Source organism: Typopeltis vanoorti, chromosome 24 (genome assembly GCF_054136105.1).
Source record: "Typopeltis vanoorti isolate ZY-2024b chromosome 24, IOZ_Tvanoo_1.0, whole genome shotgun sequence".
Lineage (NCBI taxonomy): Eukaryota > Metazoa > Arthropoda > Arachnida > Uropygi > Thelyphonidae > Typopeltis > Typopeltis vanoorti.
In genome coordinates, this window is record NC_143572.1 from 6,308,988 (window position 1) to 6,328,492 (window position 19,505).

Sequence of the window (19,505 nt, forward strand, 5' to 3'; positions counted from 1 at the left end):
CCTACTTGAACAAACGTTCGAGCCTGTAACGGGATCTATGTAAGAGACGAGTCCTGGACCAAAAAATGCTGTGGTCAGTTTCAATCCCATGTTGAGCCAATCCAGACTTTTCAGGTTTGTTGTGAAGAATGGAGGATTGATGTTCTTGAATTCTTTTTTCAAGAGAACGTCCAGTCTGTCCAAAATAGGAAAGATCACAGCTGCAAGGAATTTGATAAACTCCAGGAAGAGATAAAGTTGAGTGTTTGTCTTTAGGAGAAGGAAAATGAGAAGACAATTTGTTAATAGGTGAATAAGTCGTTGTTAAATCATATTTCTTTAAAATTCTTGCGATAGGTTCTGAAATACTGGAGATATGAAGCTCTTTCGTCTAGACAATTCAAGCCCTTCATAACTATAGATAATTGGATTGTCAATATATCCGGATGCCCTTTGACTGAAAGCGAAACCCTCATCCTGTCAAAAGGACATGATTTTTCTATTGTTCCAAATAAGATACCATATCTAGATTTCCTAGTTGACATTGAAAGGAATCTCATCATCTAACTAGTGATGAAGCTAATGCTCTTTGCCTAGAAGTCGCTTCTTCTCTACTTAAGGCCAAACTTCCTCCTTCCAACATATCTCCTTCTGAAATGAAATCTTTACAGTCCTTGAAAAAAAAAAAATAATCACCTCATTATCTCAGCAAATTACAGAAGAAAACTTTCTCTTTTGCTTCGAGATCGCTCCACATATCAAGAAATTGATTATAATCCAACCAACAGACAACTAAAGAAATTAAATTCTCTCTTAGATGAAGTCATCAGTTTAGATAAAGACATGATTGAAAGACTTAAAACTCATTTTGCAAGACCTCCTAGATTTTATGGCCTTCCAAAAATCCATAAGATTGACTATCCTCTTTGTCCAATAGTAGATTGTATTGATTCTCCCACTTACCGTATAGCCAAATAGCTAGCTAAATTATTGAAATCTTACATTGGCAACTCTAATTCTTTTTTAAAAAACTCCTCAGATTTCTTAGAAAAATTAAAAAATGTCTCATTACAACCTACAGATCTTATGGTTAGCTTTGATATAGAATCTTTATATGTACCTCTCAAGGAAACTTTCCTCAAGACATTATAAAACTATTCAATTTCGTAATACATTCTGGATATTTTGTATGTCAAAATAAATTTTACGGCCAAGTAGAAGGAACAGCCATGGGAAGTCCTCTTTCTCCTGCTTTAGCCAACTTTTATTTGGAACATTTAGAAAAAGTCCTCTTCTCATCTATTTTCCCTCAACCATCCTTTTGGGTAAGATATATAGATGACATCTTTACTATTTGGCCTCACAGCAAAAACTCTTTACCTTCTTTTTTAAACAGTATTAATTCCTTGCATCATCGTATAAAGATTACTATGGAAATAGAAGAAAACAACCAGTTATCTTTTTTAGACGTTCTCCTCATCCGGTCACCTTCAAATATTCTTACAACTACAGTATACAGGAAACCAATGTTCACAGGTCGTTATATACTTAAAGAATCAGCCCATCATCCTTGTCAAAAAACAGGAATTATAAAATGCCTCATCAGAAGAACCAAAACTAATTGTTCTACTTTTGATTATCTACAGAAAGAACATTCTACTATCCAACAACACATGAAACTCAATGGCTTTTTTTTAAAAAAAGTACTCAACATCTTCTCAATTCTTATAATCCTCCACAAAACAACAAAGTTTCAATACGTCGAGTGCCTATTCCTTATATCTCCGGTATTTCAGAACCTATCGCAAGAATTTTAAAGAAATATGATTTAACAACGACTTATTCACCTATTAACAAATTGTCTTCTCATTTTCCTTCTCCTAAAGACAAACACTCAACTTTATCTCTTCCTGGAGTTTATCAAATTCCTTGCAACTGTGATCTTTCCTATTTTGGACAGACTGGATGTTCTCTTGAAAAAAGAATCCAAGAACATCAATCCTCCATTCTTCACAACAAACCTGAAAAGTCTGGATTGGCTCAATTCGGGATTGAAACTGACCACAGCATTTTTTGGTCCGGCACTCGCCTCTTACATAGATCCTGTTATAGATTTGAACGTTTGTTCAAGGAAAGCGTGGAGGCCTTACTCCATCGTCCCAAGCTGAATCGTAATGACTGTATATCTATATCAAAAATCTGGGAAAGTCTAATCAAGATTACTCATTAATTTTTTTTTTTTTCCAATCATGTCTCTACTTCAAAATGCTCCGTTTTATACTTAATACTTAGTGATATAACATCACGTGCCATGTTCTATTTTTAACGATCTTTGTTAGTATTCTAGCTTGTATTTTTTAAAACTGTTCTTGTAATACCACTGAAGATGGTCTGCTATTTCCAGACTGAAATATTTGGTTAATTAAATATCTTTCTTGCATTTATCATTCAGTCTTATGTCACAAGTATCCTTAAAACAGCAAAAGGAATAGTGATGGCATTTCTGAAGTCCTTCTGAAGAGATGGTCAGTGAATGGGGAAGGACTTCATTATTTTTTTTATTTTGTAGTCATTATAACCATTGGAAAGGAAGGTGTTGTGTATGTGTTTGAGTTCGGCTGACAGGGCAGTTTTACTGGAACAAAGATTGTGGGCCCTATTGGTCAGAGTTTTAATAATGCCATATTGCTGCGAGGGGTGGTGGTGGGAGAGTTTGTGAATGTATCTACCTGTATGAGAAGGTTTTCTATATACAGAGAAAGAAAAGTTACCATTAGGAAGGCATGTTAGTAAGCTGTCTATTGTTATTTTCCTTTTCCATCATAAACTGGATTCTTGGATGTAGACTATTGAGGTGACTGAGGAAGGAATCTAATGTGTCTGGGCCATGAGGCCAAATAGAGAACACATCATCTACATGTCTTAGCCAGATAGAAGGTTTTAGAGGAGAAGGGTCAATGGCTTGTTTTTCAAAATTTTCCATGTAATAAATGGCAAGAGGGGGTGAGAGGGGGGAACCCATGGCAGTTCCCCCTATCTGTCTGTAGATTTTGTTCTTCCAAGAGAAATAACCAGAGATGATGGCAAAGGAAAAGAGCTCTAAGATATCAGAAGGAAAAACGTTTTTTAAGAGTGTTAAGGTGTCAATTAGGGGAATATTTGTAAACAAAGAGATGATGTCAAAGCTGACTAATATATCTGTATTATTCAAAGTAAGATTTTCAATTAAGTTTTTAAAATGGGTGGAGTTTTTTACATAAGATGAGGTAAGACGACCAGTGAGGGGTTTCAAAGAGTTAGCTAACTGCTTTGATAATTTGTAGCAAGGTGCACTGGTGGCACCTACTATAGGTCTTAGGGGAGAATTAGGTTTGTGGATTTTGGGTAAACCGTATATCCAGGGGGGGGGGGGACAGAATGGTTTGAGTTTTTTAACAATTTGAATGAATGGAATGGGTTGCCAGAGTCAGTTGTTAGCATTTTGTCTGTTAATAGGTTCAAGGAGAATTATGTTAGATTGTGTGGATAGTCTGGGTGTCCTGCAATGAGTCTTCAGACTCCATGGAGGTACCTGTACAAGAATAATAATGATAATAATAATATACATTGGCACACCCAGGGAGGGGGCCAAGGGGCCTTGGTCCCCCCCAAAAGAAAAAGGAAAAAACACTAGAAAAATTTCCAAAAATATTTTCCTAATTAAAATTTTTTTTTTAAAATTTATGTTATGTCTTCTATTTCTATGCTACTTATGAATTAGCGATCACATAAGGGGGGAATACCCTATAGCACCCGGGAATCCTGGCCACTGCGAACACAAAGCGAATGAAGTAGTGCTCGGGTGCTACTTCGTTTGCTCGAGCCTGGCCAGAGATCACGGGTATCATGTATTGGCGATCACTGCAGATGCTCAGTCATAGCTCGTATGCAATGCGTAGTGGGTATTCTCAAAACGTCTACTCAACTCACCCCCCCCCCCCAAGATTAAATCTTGAGTGCTTGGCCCCCTCCAAGATTAAATCCTGATTGCATATGTATCTTATTTTAATTTTTTCTTTTGAATCATATGTTAAATTTAAGCAAACAAGAATGAAAAATCTATTTTTTTCTAGCCAGGTAAAAGGAAACAACATTTTGCATAATAAAACTAATTTTAACAGTGATAACAGATATTTACATAATACATCTTTTGATGAGTTACCATAGTACCATGCTGTTCTGACATGAACTGTATATTGCTTTTTTTATTGTGTATTAAAAGATTTAATGACATATCTGATAGATATAGAGCTTCTTCTTGGCATAGTGTCTTAATAGATTGAATAGATTAATAAATCATATTGGAAGTTAAATACACTGGTGTTCAAAAGTTAAGGATGAACTAACATTTTTACCTGCATATGAAAATTTTTCATAACTACTGCCAAATGTGGACATAAATTTATTAACAGCATACTAATAAATTATATTACACAAAAAATGCATTATAAATTTTATACAAATTGCAATGTGTTTTTGGAAAATGTTACAAATTTTTCAAAGGACATATTTTAGGAATTAATGTACAGTGTTTACAAAAAATTATGCGAAGAGACATTTCAATATGAATACATCCATCATGAAATGTAATTCAGGAATTCTTGAGGAAAACTGGCCCACTCCTTCTTCAGAGCTAAGGATAAGGCATTGTTTGTGTTCTGGAGGAGAATTTCGAGCGGTAATACATCTCCCCATTGTGTCCCAAACATGTTCTATGGGGTTGACATCTGGGGAGTGTGCTGTCCACTCAATTCTATTAATATCCTCCCCATGGTGTGGAGAGGCACAAATGCCTCACTGCACTATGACCCCAGCACCACCATATCTATCCCTTTCAAGAACATTCTTGCAATGGTAAGCAGTACTACTTTCATGCCAAATCAAGTGTCATCTAGAATCAGAGGAAAGACTGAAACGACTCTCATCTGTAAAGAGTACATTAGTCAATTGGTGTCTCATTCAATTTTTATGGATACAACACCACTGAAAACATGCTCTACGATGATCTGTGGATAAAGGGAATCGGACTACAGGCTTTCAGGCAAATAGGCCTACTTGTTGCATATGACTTGCCACAGTTTGTCAAGATATCTATGTACCTGTGCTTGAATGGAGCCAACTTGCAAGCTGACCTGCCATGGCACATCAATTATGTTTTGCTGTTATAAATATTAAACAAAAATCTGCCTTCGTGCTCCATAGCACGAAGAGTGAAGGCAACCTCTTAGCAAACATCTGGAACACATTCCATTGGTTTGAAACACTGCATAGAGCCTGGATACAATGCTATGTGAGATTCCAAACTCTCTGGCAATATCAGTAATTCTGCAGCTTTCTTCAAGCTTTCCAATAATTCTTCCCTGTGTGAAATCATCTAGTGATGTCATTGAGACATTACAAGACATCCAAGTTTGCAACTTCAATTTTTGAATTTTTCAACTTCAAAAAGAACTTATTTCAAACACACACACAATTTGCTTAGTGCAACCTTTTGCTTTTTATTCTGTTGAATGCTACCACAGACCCCATTGCACACGATTCGAAAATTTGAATGTGTATCCCCTTTCTGCTTGAAATTGTGAGGTATACAAATTGACTGATTCATCTGAATTTGCAATTGTAATTTGCTGAAATAGTGTTCATCCTTAGATTTTGGACACAAGTGTATATTGTTTCCAACAGCATAGTTTCAAGCATAGTATGTTACTCAGGATGGCCTATTGTTTGTTCTCCTTGAGGAAGGAGAACAAACAATATTCGCAAACTTCAGTTCATCTTTATTTAGATTTCATACTAAGCTACTTTGTTAAACACAATGATGAAGCATTTTCAGTTTTTTTCTTTTTTGATTTATATAACTAAAATTTGAGCAAAGAAAAAATTGGCATTTAGATCATTATTTTCATTAAAAAAGATGATGTTTGCTGGTTGTGTTTTTTATAGATGTCTATCAAACAGATGAAAACCAATATTGATAAAACAAGACAGGAGCATGGAGAAAGGAATGATAAAATAAAAGAAGTAAGTGTTAGACTTGAATATGAAATTTTATTTTTATATTTAATTATAAGCAATTTATACTTACAACAGGATGACAGATGTGCTGGAGGATGTACGAGGCTATGTAGTGGGAAGTGGACGCTAACATAAAGGTCGAAACTAGTCTGGGTAGTGGCCAATCCCTTAATGCATAACAGTATACATATCCATAAGGAGATGTGTTTTACATTATGGGAGATACTGGGATAGGAGTGTTGGTAGCTTGCTCCACCTTTGCTACGAGTTGCCTGGTGTTGTACTACTTACCCAGGTAAGATAGTACAACACTACATTCAGTCCTGAAGATATTTTCAGGTGCAAAATTTGTTTACTCTCACTGGGATAAAGGATTTAACTAAATTTATCATAGATTAAAATATATTATGGGGATGTTGCTAGAGATCTGGTAGTTCTGTTGCTGGAGGCAATGAATTACATCACCTAATTACCCTAATAGGTACAAAATGAGTAATCGTGTGTGACATGAATTATTTGAACACTGATTGGGTTGCAGAGAAATCTCATGATAAGAATAAAGGAGAAGGAAATAATAAGTATTTGAATGTTCCAATTAGGAAAGGTTACATGCTGAATTTCAAAACTGGAAAAAAAAACTGGAAGTTATAACAAACTCAGGAGAATACTTTGTTCACTCCCATGGTATCAGTGACTGAATGGGAAGGCATGTCCACATAATTCATCATGGGAAAATTCTTCACAGACAATTCATTCCAGAGAAAATGCATTGCTGGAAAATTAGTCACATGGAAAATTTATTGTGGAAAATTACTCATGGGAAAAATTCATCATGTGAAAAAAAATTCATTATTTATTATTTCGTGGAAAATTAATCGCGGGAAATTCTTCATGAGAAAATTTGAAATCCTATGATTATGTCGTTCCTGTATTTGAAGAAAAGAAATATTTTATTATTATTATTATGTGACACCTCCAGGGAGTCCAAGACTCATCAAGGGAGGGTACCTACTCTACAACTCTCCATCTCCACTACTCAACCTCATCCACCGACCACATCATCTACACCAATTCCATCTACTGTCCACCACTAGTATTTTCACAGACAATCACAAACATCCATGCCCATGGCAGGATTCGAACTCCCAGCCTTTTGGTTGGAGAGCTGATACACTAACCACTTGGCCAACCAGGCAGGCATGTATTATTTATTATTTCAATTATATTTAGCATTCTGAAATTTTTTATTCCATATAAAGTCATTAATATTCTTTCTTATTTAAATGCTACAGGCTCTATAGATGGAACATTAATTTTTACAAAACTGGGACAAGGTGGTTATGGAGAAAAGGCACCATATTTAAGAATATGGTACAATATATCTTTCATTTGCAGAAAAAGTGGAGTCATTTTCAAAATACACATGTATTCAGTGACTAAAATGCCTCATCTTCTGAATTAGTTCAGATAAAATGTATGTATTTATGTGTGTGTATATATATATATATATATATATGTGTATATCTGGATGGGTCTCTAAGTGTGCAGAAAAATAGTGGACAGTGGACAGAATAAATATTCTTAAATATGGTGCTCTTTCTCTCTAAACTACCTTATTCAAGTTTTGTGAATATTAATATTCCATCAACAGAACCTGTAGTATCTAAGTATGAAAGAATATAACTTTTTAAGATGAAACAGACATTAGGAAACTCACCGATCAATAAAATATTACTTTCACTGTATAAGAATAAAAATATTATGAAAATCTAATTACAATCTAAAGAAATAATATATAAATACATAATAAAACTATATTTTGGGAAATTTATCTTGCACTGCATTTATTTTTCATATATTGGTATGAATGCAATATCATTTCAATTTTCTAGGGAATAACATTTTCAGCGAATTTTTTCCACGATGAATTTTCCCCCAATGAACTACGAATTGTCTGTGAACCATGGGAAGGATATCAGCAGTATATGGGAAGCTTTGGAAAGATGCCTAAATGATACAGTATTTGAATGTGTTCCTAGAGAGTTTGAAGGACAATAGGATGAGAATGAAATAGATGTGCAGACTTATTAAGTAACATAAGAGTATGATGATGGGAAACAAATATTGTGAGAATCAGGATGAGAGGAGTTATGAAATATATAAAGTGCAGACCAGAAAAAGAGTATTGTTTGGAAAGCTAAGTTGGAATATGAAAAGAAATTGTCTGTACAGACTAAAGGCAACCTGAAAGAATTTCATCACTATGCTGCAAGTTAAAGAGAGAATGAATATGAAAGAATAACTTTATTGAATGCAGATGGTACCGTGTCAGAAGCAAATGCAATTATTTAAATTGTTGTTGACAGGGAGTTGAAGTTTAGAGGGCATATTGCAAAGGTGGCCAAAACAGCACATTGGATTATGTGATTGTTGAAGAACATACTGACAAGCACGGATAGGAAGGTTATTATTGCCCTTAATAAGGCCCCATCTAGACTATTGTGCACAGGTCTGGTTACTTAAATTCTGTGAAGACGAAGTGATGGAAAGGATCCGGAGGTAAGTGACAAAGATTGTCGAATGTTCCCTGTGGGAATAGATTGAAGGTCTGTGGGTTTTCAAAAACTAGCTAATAGACAAAAAAGAGGAGACATGGCAGAAGCATATAATTTATTGAAGGGATTTTATAAGATTGACACTGAAAACTTTTTTTTAAGTACATGGCAGGAAGGGAGAGAATGGGAAGGATCACCCCTGGAAATTGTGTAAGTATATGGTTAGCAAGGTTGTTAGGACTAAATTTTTTGCGAATGATTTTAAGGTGAGTTAAGACAGGCATTGGTGGCTGTCATAAATAAATAAATGATGGCTAGTGTGTGAATAATGGATCTCATGCAATGAGTCTTCTGACTCCATGCAGATACCCGTGTAATCATCATAATAAATAATGAGTACTCTCTTCACAAAGATCTATCAGCCTGATGCATGTAGCATAGTATGCAGCACTACCACTTTTTCTCTCTATCTATCTCTCTCTTCACAGATATATATGCACCTCTATCTCTTCATTATGAAGAGATAGTGGTGCATGAGCAGGAGGAGAAGGTTCTGGAGCTGTTGCATAACCATGGATAAGAATTTGACAGTAGGGACAGATGGAATATTAGCATGTATGCTAAAGGAATGTTCAGCTTGAACTGATTAAATTTTTGACATGGCTGTATAATTTGAGTCTCAGCATAGGAAAGATCCTATAGGAATTGAAAAATGTGTGATACAAAGGTGTCTAACTCTCAGTCTGTCAGTATCTCTGGATTGGTGATAAGGATTTAAGAAAAGTTGATAAGAACAAGAACTTGAATACAGAAATTGATTGACAGATAAGCTATACTTTGTAAGGAACAGGCATGGATTTACTAAAAGGAGGTCATCTGATCATATTTTATAATAATGTTTTGGTTGAGTTGGATAAAAGGAATGGATATGCTATGATATTGTTGGACTCTGCTAAAGCATTTGAAAGGCTTATGAAAGGCTTTTGCATAAATTGGAGAACATAAACTTGGAATATAAACTATTGACTTATAGTGATATATGGGGGGGGGAAATCTGACTAGATATTATTATTATTATTATTATTATGTGACACCTAACCATGCTCATTATCTGACTATTATCTGATGACTACTAACCATGCTCAAACTTGCTTAACTTTTTGCGTGAGTTATTAGTAGCAGAGGCTCTATCAATCGACCAACCTTTGCTGGCGATATATTCATCTGATTGCTGCTGATGCAAAGATAGGCAGGGCAATCACAAATGGATACTACTGATATGCAGTGCTTAACAGAATGACTTGAATAGGCTGGAACTGTGGGAAATGATAATGGCTAGCAGCTCAATGTTAGTAAGTGTAACATTATGCACTTTGATGTGATGAGATTTCCAATGGCATTTATTCTGAATTAATCCAGAGTATTTTAATAATAAGGTGTGACACCTTTTGGCTACTTGTATATGAAAATATGACTTCCTCATTACTTCAACCTTAGTATCACCTCTGGTCTGGCTCCCACTGACGAGACCTCAATGAAGGTCGAAACCAGTCTAGGTAGTGACCCCTTTCCATAATGCATAGCATTATACATACCCGTAAGGATATGTGCTTTGCATTATGGGATACTAAGGCATTAGATTCTATATATGAGTTGCCCCAGTCCTGATTATATTTCAGGCACAAACTTTGTTTGCTTACACTTGGATAAAGGATTAAACCAAGTATATAATTCTTGGTATCTTTAATTTATGGCATTTTATATTAGTGAAATTATGCTTAGAGAACAGCAATACTGTTCGGTGGGTAGGAGGTTGAAGTTCAAAGGTAACAGAAAAAAATACGAGTGCAACTAACTCCTAGTGCACTTTGATGTAATGAGATTTCCAATGGCATATTATATTGGTGGGATTATGCTTGGAAAACAGGGATATTGGAGTTTGGTGGATAGGAAGTTGAAGTTTAAAGTCCATCCATCCGTCCATTTCTCATCTGTCCACAATGAGTTTAGTCCCTTGATTGGGAGATTTTAGGCAGTTTAATGCAGCTAGCTAGCTTGCCATTCCTGTGCTGCATCTGTCTAAGGGTAAGTATTTTTATGTCTGTAGATATGTATGTGTGTATGAACATGCATATCTAAAGACATGTATGTGTGTGTTCGTGGGGCCTGTTTGTGGGATGAGGAAACCCAAGTTTCCAGGAGAAAAAACTCTGCCACCACTGTATGAGACTGGCTAACTTTTCTTCAGTTGAAAAGCCCTGATAAAGGTTCTTCGCATTCGAGATACAGAGACTCTGTTCAAAGGTCACATAGAAAAAATACAAATATAACTTGGAGGATAACTGCAGTGCTTATAACTACATTGATTTGTATAGATAAGAAGTCATTTTGCTTCTTTATAAGGCCTTGATACGATTGCACCTGAACTACTTGTCCTTTCACAGATTTCATCTCTTGGGTTCCAAGAAGATGAAGAAGCTCTGGGAATGGTGCAAAAAAGAGTTACAAAGATGATATCAGGAGATTATGGAATGTAGATTGTGAGAACAGATTGAGAGTATGTAGACTACACACAGATTGGTAAAAATTATTTGTCATATATAGAAGTTGGGTTTGTGTGTGGTAAAGAAAGGATTGAGAGCTGGATTTTTCTCTCAGCTAGAGAAATAAGTGAGCGGATCTAGTGAATGAGAGGTGTGTGTGTGTGTGTGTGTGTGTGTGTGTGTGTGTGTGTGTGTGTGTGTGTGTGTGTGGAGGAGGGGGGGGGATGTATGGCCTTCTTTGACGAGTCCCTGACTCCCTGGAAGTCTCAGATAAATAAATAGTGATTATTTTATAAAGGCTTTTGGCAGTTTTTGCATGAATAGTTTGTACTTAAATTGGGACAGATAGGGCTTGATGGTAGATTAGTGAGTCAGAAAGGAAATTGAAGAGGTATCTGCAAGTTGTCTGTAGGGAGGAAAGGAAAGGAAAGGTCTGGTAGAGGAAAGTGACTGTGTTGATGCCACTGGTGTCTGTTTTAGAGCCATTGTTACTTAATATGTTGACTGCCAATTATGAAATAACTCATAGTTGGTGTCTATATCAGGATGCCAGCTATGAATTATCCTGTATCATATTTTTCATACTGAATATTAGCATACTAGTTACGTGCTCCCTACCTTACAGGACTAGAATCTTTCAAGCAATAATATAATCACACAAACTCTGAAAACTTTTTTTTTTTTTACTAAATAAAGTTCATAGTGACGAAGAGAAAAATGTATCAATAATTATATATTTCTGAAGAGAAATTAATAACAGCCTAGTGACACTGTCTGCATCTTTGCATGTTAGGCCAATACCAATCAATGTATTCATTTCTCATCTCGTCTCATCTTGCTTTTACCCTCTTTTACCTTGCGGTGTTGAGGGTTAATTAATTATCAGACCTCAAACCGTTCACAGGATAAGGTGGTCAGCCTTAAGCCCTGGTGTATCCTATGTCCGTAGTGTTAAGTTCTCAAAGCCGGTTTGCCTGCTTTGCGGGATGAAAAACCAGGATAAACTGGGGGAAAAACCCTACTGTCCATGCCCAAGACTGGCTAACTTGGCTATGGTTGAGGAAGATCCTTCAGCTCTCACATCTTCGATGGGAATCGAACCTAGGACACTCCTTCCTCAGACATATGGTTGCGAAGCGCACAGCCACTAGGCTATGAGGCCAGTGTAGCATGTCTTATTTGCTTGTGTTGTTCTGACTGTTTTATCTCCTCTGCAGGATGAAATGTCTAATATGAGAATGTTATGTATTCAGTTGGTGGAGGTATATTAAAGAATGTCAAAGAGATTTGTGATAGGGGTGGAAATTCATCTGCATTACAAGAATGCAAGAGGACAGGAAAGCAGTAGATTATAGCAATGATGACAAAGATAGTGATGTAAAAATAAAGAGGTTACTGTTTCACTGCAAGGCGTTATTTACTTAGCTTTGAAACATTGAAGAGAGTTTGAACGATTAGGATTTTGCTTAAAATAGTAGTTAGTTATTTTGACAAAGGAGTGACAACCAAAGATTGTCAGATGATGAAGAGGTCAGCATCATCACACCGAATTGCTAATTTTATAGAGTGACCACTTCCATTATATTTATAACATCCTCTAATGCCTTTTATTCCCAAGAGCTGTTTTCCCGAACTCTCAGTATCTGCACATCCTTTTAAACTATTAGTAACATTGCCACACTCCTTCTCAGGCAAAGCAGTTTTTGCATTATAACATATCAGAAACATTCGAAGTACTTTTGATAAAATAATAATAAATAATTTTTTTATTATTAAATACATTTTAGCACTACAAATCTGATATCATTAGCAAAGCTAATAATAATGGCAAATATCTGTTGGATTTCTGCTCAGGACATGGACTGGTTATTACTAACACCATGTTCCAACATAAAACTCTGCACAAATTCACATGGAGAGAAGAGGCAAGTAATAAGAAAAGTCTCATTGACTATGTTATTGTTGATAGTGATGTTTTCTCCCTGTTGCAAGACACCAGAGTGTACAGAGGATTTGAAATTGGAAGTGATCACTATTTAGTCTTGAGCAGGATAAAATTGAATTTCATATTGAAAAGAAAAACATGTAAGAAAGTTTTAAAGCGAATAAAAGTTGAGCAGCTCTCAGATGTGAACTGTAGACTAAAATACACAAACATGATTGAAGAAAAAATGAAAGAGTTTGAGAACAGGAATCAAACCTTGGAGATTCAGTGGCAAACTCTGAAGAAAACAATGATTGATTCTGCCAGAGAGGCATGTGGTGAGGTTGTCTGCAAGGATAAAAAAAAAAAAAATTAGAACTCCCTGGTGGACTCATGCTAAACACTGTGTAAAACTATGTAGAATATAGAAAATAAATATCAAGAAGGTGGCAAAATATTCTGGAGGTTGTTGAAGAAGCTTAGGAACGGAGGAAAGAGCGCTGTAAAAGGAATTAGAGATGATAAAGGTGACATGAAAACGAGAGAAAAAGATATCCTTGAAGTATGGAGTAATTACTTTGAAAAACTGCTAAATGAAACAAGCAGTGATGACAGCACAGTGATAAAAAACACTGACCAGGCATGCAGTCTGGAATACATATCCATACTTGAAGTAGAAAAAGCCATCAAAGGCTTGAAATGTGGAAAGGCAGCAGGAGTAGATGATATTCGACCAGAAATGCTGAAGTATGGTGGTTAAGAGTCTTACAGTAGCTGCACTGCATAGTTCAGAATGCCTGGACAGAGGAACGAATTCTCAATGATTGGAGTAGAGCTCTAATAGTACCCATATATAAAAAGGGAAATAAAACTGAATGTGAGAATTACAGAGGTGTTTTCCTACTGAGTGTTCCTGGCAAGATTTATGCAAGCATACTTGAGAAACGGTTGAGAAGAATTGTGGAAGAAAAGCTTGGTGAAGAACAAACTGGATTCAGGACAAATAGAGGCTGTCAGGATCAGATCTTCACTTTACGACAAATAGTTCAGAAAGCATGGGAATATAACAAAGATCTGTATTTAAGTTTTGTCGATTTGGAAAAGGCATATGACAAGGTGCCAAGAGAGAAACTATTCAATACTCTACAGTTATATGGTGTCAATGGGGCATTATATCAGGCAATACTTGGTCTTTATTTGAGTTGTAAGTCAGCAGTTAGAATTGAAGGAAGTACAGGAAGATGGTTTAATGTTAAATCTGGTGTGAGACAAGGATGTACATTATCCCCTCTGTTATTCATTATCTATATGGTTCACATTATGAAGAAAAGTGGTATTAAACATGATATCAAAATTGGAGATGTTAATCAGGTCTTTGCTTTATGCAGATGATGTTATACTTCTAAATAAATCCGCTACAAGTCTGCAAGATTCTCTGACTAAATTGAATAACTGTTGCAATAGATATGGTATGAAGGTCAGCAATAAAAAGACAAAGACAATGAAAATAGTCAGAATCATTGAAAATGTCAACCGTGTTGTGAATGGAGAACCTGTGGAACAAGTAAAACATTTCAGCTACTTAGGCATGATTTTTACTGAAGATGGTAAATTAAATATAGAAATAGACAACAGAATCAGCAAAGCTGGTATGGGGGAAGTCAATTGAATAAATTCATATGGAATAAGAGAGAAATTAGTCGGAACACTAAATTAGCTGTATACAAGACAGTGCTCAAACCAGTTTTAACTTATGGATCTGAGAGCTGGGTCAGAAGTAAAACACTTGACCAACCAAAGACTAGTACAAAGTGCCTTAGACGATAGAAATATAAGATCTGATAATGTTGGAGTCTTGAGAAATAACAGACTGATTTGGAAGAAAATTGTAGGTAGGAAGTTAGTAATGATGTAATTTTTTTCATGTAGTGCTGTCATATCCTGTACACCCCTTGAGGGTACATAGCAGGAATTTCATGATGATGAAATCTGATATACATGTAATAGAAACAAAAATTATGAAATTTAAATTTTGAATAATAAAAATAGATTAATGAGATGAATAAAATTTAGCAGGCAATTCCAACTGCATGGTTTGAACTATTTTAATTGAAACTTATTATTATTATTATTATTCAGGCCTCCATGGAGTCAAAAGACTCATCATGGGAGGTCCTTCCTAAGAACATAAAGTCTGTCAAGACTCATCGAGGGAAGGTCTCCCCTAAGAAACACAAAGTCTATCATACCACTCCATAAATTCATTGACCGTTCTCGTTCTCACCACTCCATCAGGCAATGCATTCCACGTTTCAACCACCCTCTATGCAAAGAAACCATTCCTTACCCTCTTGCTCACAGTTTCCTTTTGTAACTTCCAGGAATCCTCTTGTCATCACTCCTTCCCGCTGTTCAACCAAGCGAAAGAACTCCTCGGTATCAACCCTATAACCACCTCTCAACAGTTTAAAAGTGTCAATCATATCACCTCTCCTTCTATCCCCCAAACTCTGCAGTCCACATTCCCTCAGCCGATTCTCATAACTATCCTTGTACAGTCCTGAAACCATCTTTGTCATCCGTCTTTGTATCCTTTCCACAGTTAATTTATCCCCTTCAAATCCTGGGGACCAAATCTGAGAACAATAGTCCAAGTGTGATCTGATCAGAGACTTATACAATGGAATGATAACCCACCCTCTTATCTCTGCAGGTCAGTGTCCTTCTCATAATTGCAGCAATCCTCTGTGTTACCTTTACCACCTTTGCAATATGTCTCCTAAACTTCAGGTTTCTATCAATCATCAACCCCAGCTCTCTCTTGTCTCTCCTACTTCCTCCAGTATAACTCCTCCCATACAGAATGCAGCATCCCATCGATGTTTCCCAAACCTCAAGACCTTACATTTTGCTGCATTAAACCGAAACCCCCATTCATTTGCCCATATATCTAGCTTATTCAAATCCTCTTGCAGGGCTACCACATCTGCACTATTACTAATAATCCTTCCCAGCTTTGCATCATCCGCAAACAACTGAATATCCCCTTGCAATCCACTGGCAATGTCATTGATATAAAGGTTAAACAATATAGGTCCTAGTACTGAGCCCTGTGGAACCCCACTTGTAAACCTCTGCCTCCTTGAAACTGCTCCACCATACACAACTCTCTGATACCTATCAGACAGACAATCCTGAATCTAGTTGACCAATCTGACATCCAGACCCATGTGCTGCAACTTAAATATCAGCTTATCATGTGGCACCCTATCAAATGCCTTCGCTAATTTAAGAAAATTGCAGTGTATGCCTTTCCCTCATCTAATGTTCTTGTAACTTTGTTATAAAAGGCTAACATATTGCTAAAACAAGAGCACCCTTTCACAAATCCATGTTGACTCTCACAGATAACATTACCCTCATCTGCGCAAAGCTGTATACAGTTCCTTACTACTTTCTCCAAGATCTTAACAACTACTGATGACACACAGACTGGCCTATAATTAGACACTTCCAGTCTGTTACCACCCTTATGCAATGACACTATCTTACCTTCCTTCCATTCCCTGGGCACCTTTCCCGCAGCCAGACTTTCATTGAAAAGCCAGCACATTCTCTCAAAACTCGTGGTGAAATACCATCCAGTCCCAAAGCTTTACTGACATCCAGAGTACTCAGTATCTGAAACACACTCTCCTCCTGTATCTCTAAACCTCGAACCAGCCCTATCCCTCTAGCATTGAAACCGACTCCTCTAGGATGAAATACTCCAATAAAGTGTTCATTGAACAATTCCACTATGTCCTCTGCATCAGTCACTCTATTCCCATTTTTATCCCACAATATCATTCTTCCACAGTCATTTCTCCTCCCACTGGCCGCATAGCTAAAATATCTCCACAATATCTAAAATATGGCCACATAGATAAAATAGCTTATATCTCTTCCATAGCCTCTTTTTCGCATGCAATTCCTGTTTAATATTGTTTGTCATCCACTTTACTTCAAATTGTGTCCTCTTCTTCACTCGTGGTATACAACTTACCATTGCTGCTAACAAATATTCTTTCACAATTTCCCACACACTAATGATCTCCCGACCTTCCAATTCCTCCCTCCATGAAACTTCCGAAGTTGACGTCTAAGACTATTATAATCACCTGCATTATAATTCCACATAAGTTCCTGTCTCTTGGATACTCCTGCATGTCTATTCATTTTCCAAGTCAAAACCATATGGTCACTCTCTCCAACTGGTGGGAGAGATGACAACTCAATTATTATCAACTCTTCTGATGCTATAACCAAATCCAAAACTCTTGTTCCCTCTGTTACATGTTGCCTAAGACCTTTGTCCCTCAAGAATTCTAGAAATTCCATTCACCTATTGCTACATGCATCTTCCTCTCTCCAATTTATACTACTGTAGTTAAAATCTCTCATGACAATCATTCTTCTTGCACTTGCCAAACTTAGCTGTCTAAACATCTCCTGGTCCCCCATCCTCCCTGCTCCTGGGTCTGTAGCAATACCCCACTAAATATCCTGTCTTGCCTACCTCTACCTCACACCATACGCTCTCAAAATCATTTGCCTCACTTCCTTTCAAAGCCTCCACTCTTAGAGGACATAGGTCATCACTTATCATAAGCAGTACCCCACCACCACGTTTTCCCCTCTTATCCTGATGAAAAATGCTATACCCAGCGACTTCTATTCCTGTTGTTATATCCCCTTCTGTCAACCATGTCTCAGTGATTGCAATATTTTGGCCAGGCTGATGCTATCTGCACGACCAATTCCTCTCCCTTATTCCAGATACTCCTGGCATTAGTATAAAGCATATAAATGCCATTGTTTCTATACCCAGCATTATCCCTTCTAGACTCCACTGGGCTCAGTGTTACCTGACATTGTCTCCCTTCTCCCAGGTATCCATTCCCACAAGAGGCCACCCCTGCTATCATCCTCCCTGGGACACACTGACTCGTTCAGAACAGCAATCTCTCCAGATGCCTACGTCCTTCCTCATTCAAATGTAAACGGTCTCTCGCATACAGTTCCTCTCTTTCCTCAAATGCACTCCAAGCATCCACATATACCAGTCCTCTCTTGTCACACATTCTTGCTATTATGCCATTCAATATCACTGCTCTTCTGCTCAGCTCATCATTATCATACCTAGGCAACATGCACACTATTTTTCCTCTCTCTGTCTTCTTCTGTACAGTCTCAAGCAAAAATCTCATATCTCTCGCTTCCCGACTTACATTACCACTCAAGTCATTTGTTCCTACCATCACAATCATCTCATCCACCCTTTCACCTCTCTTAATTGCCATAGCCACCCTTTCTATTGTTCCTCCTGGCAAACACTCCTCACGCATCCTATCTTGAACACCACGGATCATAGAGTCACTATACATTATACCTCTTACCATTCCCTCTCTCCTATTGTTTCCATTCTCTCCTCTTCTTTCATTCCCATAGGTCTTTCTCATTCCCTCTCCTCTACTGCTATTCTCTCTTCTAGCATTCCCATACCTCTCTCTCCTACTGTTTCCATTCTCTCCTCTTCTAGCACTCCCATACATCTCTCTCATTCCCTCTCTCCTACTGTTTCCATTTTTTCCACTTCTATCACTTCCATATCCCTCTCTCATTCCATCTCTCCTACTGTTTCCATTCTCTCCTCTTCTAGCACTTCCATATCTCTCTCTCTCTCATTCCGTCTCTCCTACTGTTTCCATCCTCTTGTCTGCTAGCATTCTCATACCTCTCTCTCATTCCATCTTTCCTACCGTTTCCATTCTCTCCTCTTCTAGCACCTCCATATCTCTCCTCTTCTAGCACTTCCATATCTCTCTCTCTCTCTCTCATTCCCTCTCTTCTACTGTGTCCATTCTCTCCTCTTCTAGCACCCCCATACCTCTCACTCATACTCCCTAAATTCTCTCTCTCCCCTACTCTGATTCGCCTTGCATTTATCTCTTCCATTCTCCTAATCTTATCTTTCATACTTCTGCTCTCATTCAGAAGTCATTCCACCTCCTCTTTCAGCTCATCTATCGCCCTCTGCAAGTCAGTCACTCTTAATCTAAATTCATTCTCCCAAAGGAAAAGAAATGTCTCATATCCTCAAAAGATATTTCACATACCCTTAGGAGTACTTGTACCACACTTTGGGAAATACGGCTCTAGAAGGAGTAGGTGAGGTTATTTTATCCTTGACTAACTTTTTGATGATAGTAAGCAACCAACTCCATTCTTAGCTATTGGTGGGAGCTGGCACAATGATTTCATAGACATCCAACATATGAGATGTGAATGAAACACCCATAAAATTTGTAAATAAATAGTTTAATTTAGCAACAAATGGGTACGTGAAGACGAGTCAAGATAAGATTGTCAAAGTGCCTCAGTAAGAAATGTGGTCACTCCTCATAGCTA

At 37.1% G+C, this 19,505-nt stretch overlaps 1 protein-coding gene across 2 annotated transcripts in view; it reads left to right on the top strand.

Moving 5' to 3' along the window:
• The window catches only part of LOC150092906 (dynein regulatory complex subunit 2-like), a 182,386-nt gene that overhangs the window by 102,056 nt on the left and 60,825 nt on the right, over positions 1-19,505 (top strand). For both annotated transcript variants that reach the window (XM_090413890.1, XM_090413891.1), the window contains exon 6: positions 5,962-6,039. In XM_090413890.1, coding sequence (XP_090270016.1) covers positions 5,962-6,039 — 78 coding nt within the window. The remainder of the gene's footprint in view (positions 1-5,961; positions 6,040-19,505) is intronic.